General features: G+C 39.4%; 2 protein-coding genes across 2 annotated transcripts in view; both read right to left on the bottom strand.

Moving 5' to 3' along the window:
* Positions 1 to 6: 6 nt before the first annotated feature.
* The window catches only part of LOC113233763, a 57,415-nt gene continuing 44,922 nt past the window's right edge, over positions 7 to 12,499 (bottom strand). The window contains exons 3-5 of the mRNA XM_026468953.1: positions 1,863 to 2,141; positions 1,391 to 1,582; positions 7 to 1,274 (exon numbers count right to left, since the gene is read on the bottom strand). Of these exons, the coding sequence (XP_026324738.1) occupies positions 90 to 1,274; positions 1,391 to 1,582; positions 1,863 to 2,132 (1,647 nt within the window). The 5' untranslated portion in view covers positions 2,133 to 2,141 and the 3' untranslated portion in view covers positions 7 to 89. The remainder of the gene's footprint in view (positions 1,275 to 1,390; positions 1,583 to 1,862; positions 2,142 to 12,499) is intronic.
* Positions 10,579 to 10,911, bottom strand: LOC113233966 (craniofacial development protein 2-like). Its single transcript, XM_026469203.1, has one exon. The coding sequence runs from the start codon at positions 10,909 to 10,911 to the stop codon at positions 10,579 to 10,581; it is 333 nt and encodes a 110-aa protein (XP_026324988.1).

Raw genomic sequence — 12,499 nt, 5'->3', positions numbered from 1 at the left:
TGTAATAATTAATGGTAATGTAAATTTTCCCATAGCTTTCATTATATATCGTCGGGTAACATCGAATTTTCTAATACCGGAGAAACAGGCTATCTTTTCGAAGACCCTTGACTGCTGAACCAGTGCCTCAAACCTAGGAGACTGTAAAGATCTTGGTTGTTGGCCTGAGATTGCAACGTCCCGCTTTGGTGAGTAAGGTCTATTGTTCTGCGGGTAAGCGGCTGAAGTTTTCCAGAGTATATCTGTTGTAATCCCTGGTAAGATTCTGGATACTTTGCGTATGGAAAACTGTGAGGTCTGAAGTAATGAGGGTAGCTATGATGGTGTCGCCTAGGATTCTCATGTACGATGTTGTAAACACCGCCCACATGATTTTGACCTGGCCAATAGTCCTGGATATGTTTAAATGGATAATCGGGAGGTGGTGTAGGCGAATACAGATTTTGCCAAGGGTATCTGTAGTAAACATCATTTTTAGGATAAAAGCCGCCATTACCGTACTGCAGTGGCACTTTTTCGCTATTGGCAAATTCCAAAATGGGTGATTGTGCAACAGGTCTTATGAATTTTTCGAAAGGTTTCGGTTTATTGCGGCGATATTGAAGTTTAGTGCGAGTGCCTAATATATTATCGTCCTTTATTGCATATTTTTTCTGATCTTTAGGGAAATTATCATCGGTCGTCACTTCTGCATATCGGCTTATCAGTTTGATAGCCTCGCCTATGTCTGCGTAGTCATTTTCAGGGTTCAGTTTGGTTTTGTCACTTTCCTTCTTTAAAATTAGTGATGTTGAATTAGAAATTTCGGAAGTTGTCGGCATCTCTGTAGGAACTTCATTAGTGTTGTTGCTGTTTTCGTTTGAGTTGTTAACTGAAATTGCATTGTTTAGAACTGTGGGTACTTCAGTCCCTTGTTCACTGACCGCATCAGTAATCGTAGTTTGCTCTGTTGCAGTTTCTGTGGTAGGTTCGGTGTAAAGAAGCACAGGGTCAATATTAACATGTCCAAAAACGACTTCCTTTTGTCCTTCTCCGTTGTCAATGTTGTCGATTACTTCGGTAGAATTGTCCACGGGGCTGTTACGCTTGGGTTTGTCGAAAGGCAGCAATACGTTATGATTAAGTATGCCTTCAGCTGAAGTGTCATTTTGAATGTGTTGAGAGTGTTGTAGTTGTAGAAGTTCTAGTTCGGCTTCTAGGCTAGAAGTGCCGATATCGTGGTTCGTGTTTTCTTTCTTGTCAACTTTGACATAGTTACCGTGCAGCTCTTGAGCCTGCAAATAAATAAAACATGTCTTAAAAATATACAATATTTTACGAGTAGAGTAATTTAGGTAGGTATGTTAACATTAGCTTTTGTTACCGATAAACAATTTAAATTCAGGTATACCTGTGCGGATGGCTCTTGTCCGTGTAGAGGAGCGGCCTGCGCTTCTAGGTTTATGGGGATAGAGAGCTGCAGCGGTCCAGGCTCGTCTTCTCCGTAATCGTACACCACATCAGCGCCAGGAGATGCCGTGAAAAACGCGTTCAGTTGATTCAACAGTAGACGCTCGTGTTCCGACTTGTCTACCGTCAAAACCTGGAATGGAAATAGTCACTGTATTTATGAACTTACACTCGTAGTGTTGTCTAAAAAATCGAAATCTCTAATTTAATTTTATTTCTTAATTTTTTAATCTTATTATTGTTACATAAGATAGAACAGTGGGAGCACATCGTGGAAGTAGGTCATTGAAAAAGTTTTGCAAAGGAATGAATGGCTCACTCACCGGCAATAGTTTGGGTCTTAAATTTAGATCACAAGAAATTTGTAACGTAGGGTGTCGCGATTGTAAGAGAAGAAAAGAAGGAAAAATTACCTCTACGCAATCTTTCCCATCAAGCCTCTGTCCTTTAGGGCAGACAAGAGGAGTAATGAACAATGACTTGGTGATGATTCGTCTTGGAGGAGCGTTCTGGTTGTTGCTTTCGGGGCTTTGTAACCAGGTGCGCCAGGCGAGCTCGGCGGCTTGCCGGTCGAGGGTGCGAGGCGGCGCGCGGGTCGTGGCCGGCGCTGGCCGCTCCCCCGCCCCGCCCGCCGACACTAGTGCGCACGACACCACCAGTAACGCGGTCCACAAGTACCACATCGCAGACACCTGTAAATAATAATAAATTCGAGTTAGAACATCCAGGCAAATTAAGGCGTAATATTTTTGAAACATTGAAATTTCCGGTTTTGTAATTGATTTAAAAACGCATTTTTAAACAGTACGTAGCGTAAAATTTGCTAAATTTAGTAGGATATCTGTATATATAAATCTGAATCGTGATCATCATCTCAACCCGTTAACACCCACTACTGGGTATAGGCCTGCTCTTTTGCTCGCCAGCTGAATCGGTCCTGTGCGAGTTTCATCCATGTATTCCTTTGTGAGCGGCTATGTGTCAGCGTCGTAAATGTGAATTAATGTAGATTATTTTATTTTTATTATTATACCAAGTGATGGGACGCCATAATAGTTGCAGTGCCACTTAGAGCTATAAATCACAAACATCTGAGGGGCACTGGCACTGCCACTGCGCCCGTCACCCTAAGACATAAGTCTCATGTAGTTACCTGTAATAAATGTAGAAGAAGAAACTTTGCAAATAAATATTTTAGCTGGTGATGTACAGTCAAGAGCACATCAAGCTTGACACTTTGTACTTTGGGCTTTTCTTATCGTAAGCGCCATGGAGTTGGATTTGGCTTGACGTGCTCTTGACCCTGTACCTACTAATGACAAATTCTAAGTTTGAAAAAAATATGGATTCCCCGATTGGTTTTCAAACTTTAGGTAACCATTAGAATTTAAAAATATTTAAATTGTTAAATATAGTCATATGTATGTAGTTGCAATTAGTATTCAAGTAGATACGGGTCGTGTATAGTTCCAGAACCAATGTGATGTCAACCAGATCAAGGTCCGGCCTTATCCATTAGTTCAATAGCTTGTATGAGCAAACCGTCTATTCAAAGCTACTTCTATTGATACAGCTCCGACGCTATCATTACAGTGACTTTCAATTTTCATAATTGATTTGACTTAAATAATCAGTGGTTATTATTGCGAGCGCAGGCATATGAAAGTGGGCGAGACTTAAAATTTAATTTTATCGCGTTAAGATTATGGGAGACTTTGACATGTTCCAAATACCACACACGGCCTTGAGTCCCTTTATCACTCGAGAAAGTGAAAGCACTCGTGTATAATCTATGGAGAACCCTCAAGCCTCCACTTTTAAGTTTGAATTATTTATGCATACGTTTCGACCCCGTTATTGACTTGTCCGCACCTAATGGGAAGCTACATTAGGGAGTCACCACATTTATTAAGAAAAACGGTTGCGCGTTGAAACGATGCGAAACGCACTACGTCATTTTCGCTTTTATTACGTGGACAGTGTCCATTGGACATAAAGATTTTTCTGACGTGTCGATAAATGTGGTGATTCCCTTACTCGAATGCAGCAGTAGATCTCCTTGTGAAAGAGTTCGTCCAGGAAAGTACTGCCACCTTACCTATTTCTGCCGCCAAGCAGTAATGTGAGAATTACTGCGTTCCGGTTTTGAAGGGTAAGGGTGCTAGTGAAATTACAGGCATTCGGAACTTGCAACTTATGTCTCAGGGTGACGGGCACAGTGGCAGTGCCCCTAAGATCTTTGTGATTAAAAGCTCTGAGTGGCACTGCAACGGTTATGGATAGACGTGTCGCTTACCACCAGGCGCACGACTTGTTCGTCTCGTCACCTGGTATTACAAAAAGATGAGACTTTTAAAATTCTTAAAACCAACACGTTGCTTCATATTCATATTTGTCGCCAGTAAAATAGATGACTAAAGTAATGGAGTTTGAAGTATCGTGGTGGAATGTTAATTAATCCCTAAACGACCGTTGCCTAGTTTTTGTATTCGTTGTAAGTAAAACGAGAAAGTGAAAGACAAATTACACTTTACATTTGGAAGATCAACATAATGACACGACACGGGAGACGAATGATTTTTTATCATAACAGAAATCTTGCCAAGTCTTTTCGTTTAATCAAAGTAGGTATACATTATTGATAGGGCTACACATCGAGCATTCTAGAACAATTTTGAGTGCTATAGTACTCATGTCATATTATAGTGTGACATGATTTCCACACGATACATCAGCGAACTTTCGGTAGCTGTAGAGCTCCTTGTGAAAGAGTTCGTCCAGGAAAGTACTGCCACCTTACCTATTTCTGCCGCCGAGAGGTAATTCGTGAGCATTACTGCGTTCCGGTTTGGAGGGTAATGGTGCTCGAGAAATTACAGGCACATGGGTATTGTCAACTATGTCCCAGGGTGACGGGCACAGCTCAGATCTTTGTGATGTAAATCTCTGAGTGGCACTGGAACTGTTATGAATAGGCGAGTCGCTTACCACCAGGCGTACGACTAGTTCGTCACGGACTAGACACTTTCCAGAACAAAAATCGTGTAACCATGCTTGAATATGTTCTTCTTTAGTAGGATGTACCTGATCCGAAATATTCGCACCCAAATGAAGCACTTAAAATTAAATATTTACAAGTTTTAATGTATCGAATAATTGCTCTTTTGACAATTTGCGTTTCTGAAAATTAGTCTTCTTGATTGATTTGTTATTTTGAGATGGTGCCTGTCAAATAATTAAGGGAATCACCTACACAGGTTGTAAACTGTTTATCGTTTGTCAGAAGCTTTTTCATAATGATTTATATATAGTTTTCCAGCGAAATACTATATTTTCTCGGTGGTATCTTATATATTATCTTGAATTTTATAAAAGTAATGTTACAAATTTTCACTTTTATTTCCGAATTCATGCTGTGTAATATCCTTCCCCAATTTATTCTACCACATTATGTTTAATAAATCAATCTGAATTACAGATATTGCTTTTCGTGTGTCATCATAACATTCCACGCAATTCGCAGTGATGTTAATTCTCGTTGTCGTCATGAGATCAGGAAGCGATATTTTGTTTATTGTTGTCTAACTTTAAAGTGCAACACATTTTTAGTCGTGTGTTACTATAATAAATTGCTGTAAATTATTTCCTTAATAAAGCCCAATCTTTACTTAGTTTCGAGCATAATGAGATGTAAAGTTAAGTACCTATACATAACAATTGATTGCAACATTCTGAGGAGGGTTGTGTTGTAACCTACACCTATATTGTGATCATTATCATAACTTGTTTGTTATAGACTTTGTTCATCCCCTTGACCCCAGTGAATAAGTATATTTTGCGGCGGAGTGGTACAGTCAATCAAATAAATAAATTGGTGCGCAATACATGGGCAGTGGCTGTTGACCTCGTCGCGATCTATCAGCGGCATCTGGCAATGATCTTGCGTCAAGTGCCGCCGCCACGCTGCCGCATGCGCAGCACACACGGAAGCGCCGCACCCCATAGGATTGCACTGTATTTCAATAGGCCTTGATTGGAAGGTAGCTTCATAAACAGTCACTAGCGCAAAAGGATTAGAAAGTGGAATGTTACCTCAATGTAGTAACTTGAGATCTTTACCCTTCAGAGCCGTTTTAAGTATGTTCCGCTGCATAAGAGCCTCGAACTCTTACACCCGTCTGACCTAATGAGATCATTTGTTTACATAAAGCAGACGCCGTCGGGTATTCCGCTGGATGTATTATTATCTGCACGTACCGAATCCTCGAATGTTGAACCCTACCTTGACATGTATGCGAGAGAGAGACGTCGTTGCGGAAAAGAGGAGCGCCCGCGCAGGGTTGCTCATAAATAGCTTTCCAGTTTGAACTCGAGTTGAGTACTTCTTGGAACAGTCGGCGTTGCATACACTGCTTAAAAGTTTTCTAAAGCATTCGGAGATAAGAGCGTCCTTAATCAAGTATAGGCACTTAAATAAACCTTTGTTGTCACGTGAGTGATGTGCATACAAAAACAGCAACAGCTCTAATTACTTAATAAAATCCTTTTCTAGATATATTAAATCTAGAAATGCGAAGTATAGAACTGAACACTGGGAATATTTACGTTAAGGGACCGATCCAGACTTATTACTTAAACAATATTTATCCTATATGTGGAATTTCAATTCCTATTCAATTCAAAATTTAACAGTAGTGGCGTTTCATTTAATTTTTCTATGGTGGACTTATAATTTTACTATGGTTACTGTAGAGTAATACATAGTCTTTTGAAAATATCCGCGTGTTCCCTGTGTTTATGCAGGAATACTTCCTTTAATTAATTCGAATACGTGAATGCTATAATAGAGGGGAAGTGTGCTTCCTAACTTTCTATAGTCACGCTTGAACTACATTATACTCATCGCACCCTCTCAAGGGCTGGCAGGTGGGCTTCATTAAAGTTTGATACGTAAATTTATGAGGCTAGGACAAAACGAGTGCATTATAATTTGTAATATTTTTGGAATAACTTACTTGGTACATAAAACCTTTTTATTACTCGTTTTCACGGTTTCTTAATATCGAGGTGTATTATGTACTAAAGTGCTTCCTACATTCCATATGACGTGACAACATACCGTCGGCTAAATTCGTAAACGTCGTAACTTCCATTACATTCATGAACTTTTGAGTAGCACAAAAAACACAATTACTAGCAATAATTATATGCCAATCTATGGTTACAACTTTATTTTATAATTAAAAAGGGCTACAAATTATATATTTATCTTTAATTGTCCAATATTGCGCTTGAAAAGTAAAAAAGTGATGTGCAAAAACGGAGTTACGAGCTTTTCAATTTTAGTAAAATACTATACTAATATAAAACAATTTTTTTGCAGTTATGTTTGCAATTTCGAAGTAATGTGTTACATTTAAAGTACGTATAATACACAGAACGTGTAATTTTCATGGGTCATTTATAAAAGAGTTATCAACTGGATAATGTAACTATCCACGTACCTGTACCTTTTTAATTTCAAGGGAATCGGCCAATAGTCAATTCGCCATAGCCAACAACAATTGTTTACCACCACTTCTAGTTAAAAAGTTCATGTATTGCGGTTGATGGCCATTAATGTCCATTGTATGGTAATGGTAGTTGGTAGAAAGTGTTGCCCGCTAACTGGCCGGCCGCGGCCGCGATGTCGTCGGCCAAATTTGCATATTAGGTAACTGCTCGATGCCTTAACTCGATGTGCGTACGCTGGTTGGGTGTCAAGTGACGCATGACGTGGGGATTACAAAATTTAGGTTATCATTACGATACAATGTCAACCTATAAAATTTTCTACGGACATTGATAACATGTAGGTATACAAATCACACTGGCTTTGTGAGGTTTGCGGGCACAAGAAAGACGTGAATCTTTCTTGTCATTGATTTCCGGGTGTTAATTCTTCATCGATAAATTAAGTGGGAAATTTAACACTAATCGCAATTCTATTAACAATATTTTTACCAAGACTTGTGCGAGTATAATGTGTAGCATTAGTCATTGTTATATTGCTCAGTCACTTTTGTTTTTCCTTTCATACATCAATAGAAGCCCACCATTGTGATATGAGATACGCACATAATTATATTCGTGATAAATTCTATGAAACAAACTACGAGTGTCTCACGGAATTGTGTTTTTATTTTGATAGTTAGTAAATATGTCATCTCTTCTGAAAATCTCTCAATGACGATGAGACGTGTGAAAGTGATAAAGTTCATTTATGTAGATTCTCTGATAGAAGGCGTTTTGTAACTGGGGGGCTACTCTCGATCTCCGTCCGACATCCGTCCGAAACAATTACTGTCAAATAAGTAATATTCGACAAAATTAAAAGACAAGTATCCAGTATGAAGCTTTTCATTTGGTCAAGTATTGCTTATTTGGCAGTAATTGTTTCGGACGGATGTCGGACGGAGTCGACAGTAGGCCCCCCTGAAATGTTTCGAGAACGCTAATCGTCATTCTTTTGTTTCCTTAAACGCGGCTCCCATTGTTTAAAAAAAAAAAGGAATTTGACACCTCTAAATCACCGTTAAAACTGTTTCGGTGTTAATCTCCGCTGCGCCCGCGTCACTGCAAACGTGTCGCTGACGACTAATAAATACTAATGAGCGTAATGTTCCTATGGGTTTTAATGTCGACGTGAAACATAAACAAAGACGTCTTTAAAGGGATATTTAGATATAGAACTTTAAAGGACCTTAATATTTTAAGTGTGGCTCTTAAGGATATCGTAACGTTGACAAATTACCTTGATAGTTCCTTTTCAAAGTACTACTCGTGTGTAAATTATACTGTATATATATATATATATATATATATATACACATACATATATATATATATATATACATACATATATATATATATATATATATATATAATATTGTCTCTTATAAATTAAAATATAAATTGTCTCGCAAATAAAAGACGTACGAGTCCATTAATAGGATTATAATCATTTAATAAAGGTAGTATTTAAAATGTTTCACCGAAAGTTACCGACAACTGACTTAATTAATAAAACAAATTCAACATGTATACAGTTAATTGAACGAGATCACATTTACGTCGCAATTTTTATGTTGGATTGGTTGTGTGTACAAGAACCTACATATTCAGTACTTGTCTGATAATAGTATGCACTTTATCGGATCACCCTACCATAACAACCATCATCATCATCATCATTCACAGGCTGATTCCACCCACTGGTGGGTATAGGCCTCCCGAAGTTTGTGCCATTCACCACGGTCCGGTGCTAGCCGCTTCCATTGACGCCCCGCGGCGCGTTCTAAGTCGTCGACCCACCTTGCAACAGGGCGCCCGACGCTTCTTTTGCCCATCCTCGGCCACCAATCAGTCGATGTCTTGCTCCACCTGTCATCACCTTGCCTTGCTAGGTGTCCCGCCCAGCCCCATTTGAGTTCTGAGGTCCACCATCCTGGGCTTTCGTCCGTCGTCGGACCTCAATGTGCGGAACTCGGTGTACAAGGCAGATGCCGAGAATGGCGCGCTCCATGGCCCTCTGATACTACTCTCAATCTGTATACAGTCTCGGCACCATACATCATGGTGAGCAGAACACACTGATTAAACAAGCGGGTCTTCAGACACTGTGGAACTTTATCTGATTTAAGGATGTCATCTAACTTGCTAAACGCAGTCCATTCCAGCTGGATTCTTTTTGAGATCTCTGTGGGCTGATACTCTTTGACAAAGTATAGAACATGTCCGAGATAAACGTACTGATCGACTCTCTCCAGCCTCTCGTTTCCTACCGTGACAGTGGTATTTAAGGGATTGGAGAGGTTCGCCATAATCTTCGTCTTGGACATATTCATCCTTAGGCCAACTGTCAAAGAAATCCGCCTGATCTTTTGGAGATCGTCGCAACTTTCTGCAAATAGCACGAGATCGTTGGCGAATCTTAGGTGAGACAAATGGACACCATTGATGTTAATGCCATGGTTATCCTATTTAAGGGTTTTTACGACATCCTCAAGTGCTGCTGTGAATAGTTTTGGGGAAATGGTATCTCCTTGTCTCACTTCTCGCTGGATTGGAACGGAATTGGTTAAATCGTGAACTCGTACCTGCAGAGTGGCTGAACGGTAGAGCTCCCGGAGCACATCCACGTTGCGGGAATAGATGTGGCAGCGATGAAGAGCGTAAATCACGGCCCAATGTTCGACAATGTCGAAGGCATTCTCGAACCGACGAAGACCATGACATGGGGCCGGTTGAATTCGTGACACTTCTCCATCAGCTGATTAATCGTGTACATATGGTCGATGGTTGAGAAGCCGCTTCGAAAGCCAGCCTGCCCAATAGGTCGCGCTTCGTCAAGCTCATGGGTAAGTCGGATGGTCACAATCTTTGTAAAAAGTTTATAAACCTGAGAGAGCAAGCTAATTGGCCGATAATTACTAAGTTTGCAATGTCGCCTTTTTTGTGGATGATGGTGACAATGGCATTTTTCCACTGCTCTGGTGTATGAGCTTCATGAGGAACTTTGTTGAAAAGTTTCACAAGCACTTTTATCACAGGACTCCTCCTGGTTTGAGTAGTTCGACTGAAACATCATCATGTCGAGGGGATTTATCAGTCTTCATTTTGGATAGAGCAAGTTTTCCGTGGCAAAGTGTAGACGGAGCCCGGGAATCGTGCCCTGTTAAATCCGGTTCTGCGATGCATATAAGCTCCTGTAAAAGTCCTCGATGAAGAATTTTTGCCCGGTCAGCTACTAAATTGTTATCTCTAAGTTTTGAAATTTGTTTTGCTTCAGAATTAGTTATTCTACGAAATACTTTAGGGCCTTTAAACTGTTTAATTGTGTCTATAATAACATTAGTGTTAAACGGTCTAATGTCGTGCTGGAATGTCGTGTCGTCTAATGGACTTATTAATTAATTTATGAATTTTATCTAGCTGCTTTTTGTCTGAAGCAGATTGGTTAAGCAGTTGGTTTCTGTTTCCTAAAAGATCAAGGGTTTCCTTTGTAAGTTTATGGATAAATATTATAATATTCTGACGAGCGGTTCCCAAGTGTGTTTTCGCTATCTCGTTAATAGTCCTGCACAACAGCTAGTTGATGTGATCCACGTCAAGGTTCAATTCATCAATACATTCGAATCTGTTTTTGAGATCTATTTGGAAGGAATCTTGGTCTCTTTTTGATGTTGTTTTGATCATCTTAGTCCTTTCGCTGTTGAAATCGAATCTCAACCTAGCTCTAACCAATCGATGGTCGCTCCCAGCTTTGAAGCTTGAGAGAACAGAGACATCTGTGACCACATGTTTGTGGGAACTTATTACGTAGTCAATTTCGTTCCGCATTGTCCCACCAGGATGTACCCAAATCCATTTTCTCGTTTCTCGCTTCTGGAAGAAGGTGTTCATGACATAGAGCCCATTCATTTCTAGGAAGTTGACTAGGATCTGACCTCTGCTATTAAGTATGCCGAGACCAAAGTCACCTACCGACCTTTCATTTACAAGAGGCTTGCCAATTTTCCATTGAAATCGCCGATAATGGTGGTATAATGGCATGATGTGTAAGCTAACGCTTTTCCTATGCCGTCATACAACTCTTCCACTTCCTCGTCTGGTCTGAGGGATGTTGGGGCGTACGCCTGGATTACCTTGATGAAGTATCGTTTGTTTAACTGTACTACTAAGTAGCAAACGCGAGTGGATATACTCACAACATCAACAATTTGATGTGCGATGTTTTCAGACACAAGAAATCCAACACCTCCAAAGAATCAAGAATTGTCATGGCCCCTGTAAAAGAATAAATCACCTAAGGGTAGCTTCATCAGCTCTTCACCAGCTCGTCTCACCTCTGAGAGTCCTAGGATATCCCATTTAATCTTTTCCAACTCTAACTGTAACTCAAATAATCGGTTTTCTGTGCGAATCGTCTTGACGTTACTGCACGCCGAGGTCAGGGTCGTTCGGGTTTGGCAGCTGGGCATCTTCCAGCGATACTTCGCACCCTCTGGGGACTGAAGGTCGTAGCGTATGCTAATACGCTAATACGCTGAGTGCTAACTCAATCATATCGATGGGGGTTTAGCAATAAAACACCGCGCTGGCCAGTGCGTCGTGGCGAGTTTTGCGTCAGAGCTTCGTTCGTTGATCGGCAGGGGATACCGCGTGCAGGTGAAGTTGAATACCTTATCAATCAACTAACTGTCAATCTTTACGAAGAAACAAGAACATCTTTTTAAATTTATTTTAAAGCAAAACAAAAGTTGATTAAGTAGCTAATTGCAATCTAGCCTTTTTACAAGACTAGTAAGCAATTTTAGGTTAACATAATTACCTTAAATAAAAGTAACTAATTTAAAGAAATTGTCCATGGACAAAATATCTTTTAATATTAATTAAAATTAAAAGATATTTTGTTTAATTTTAAGGGGAAGATACTTTGTTCATGTGTTCATAGTCATTGACACTGGCATTATATTTATTTTATTCACTATAACTTAACTACACTAACTAAAAAGGTTTAGTTCTTTGTAGTCTACGCACAACTGTATAGCCTCTATGTTCGCGTGATGATAAAAAACACAAGAATATCGAATCGTGGAATGAAACTTGATACTTTAGAAATGGACTCGGTATTGAAGATTTTATGAAGAGCAACCAATTTCAATATGATAGAAAGTATGCGTGGTACGTAATAACATGTAGAATAAAAAGATTGTTTTTTTTTTATTTATTATTATTTGTGTTTTTCAGTTTTTCTGATCTTACCTTTTTTGAACCTATCAGGTTGGTTTCCTTATGTTTAATGTTGGGTGGTTTCAATTCGTATTGACGCAGCCAACATGTAGTGGATTTTATTAAGCGTTTTCTTGATATATCGTTTTTATAATGGGGCTGACACGTTCAATAATGATCAAAGCCCCTAAATAAACAAAGAGTTAAAAAATATTTATTTTGTTGCATATTCTTCACATACATAATATAATATTAGCAAGTTCTCTACATAATTATA

Source organism: Hyposmocoma kahamanoa, unplaced genomic scaffold, assembly GCF_003589595.1.
Source record: "Hyposmocoma kahamanoa isolate Upper Pololo Valley unplaced genomic scaffold, ASM358959v1 80, whole genome shotgun sequence".
Taxonomy (NCBI): domain Eukaryota; kingdom Metazoa; phylum Arthropoda; class Insecta; order Lepidoptera; family Cosmopterigidae; genus Hyposmocoma; species Hyposmocoma kahamanoa.
This window is presented reverse-complemented; position numbering and strand designations above follow the sequence as displayed.

Coding starts and splice junctions, on each gene's coding strand:
- LOC113233966 (XM_026469203.1), bottom strand. CDS start 10,911: ATGAATGGGCTCTATGTCATGAACACCTTCTTCCAGAAGCGAGAAACG.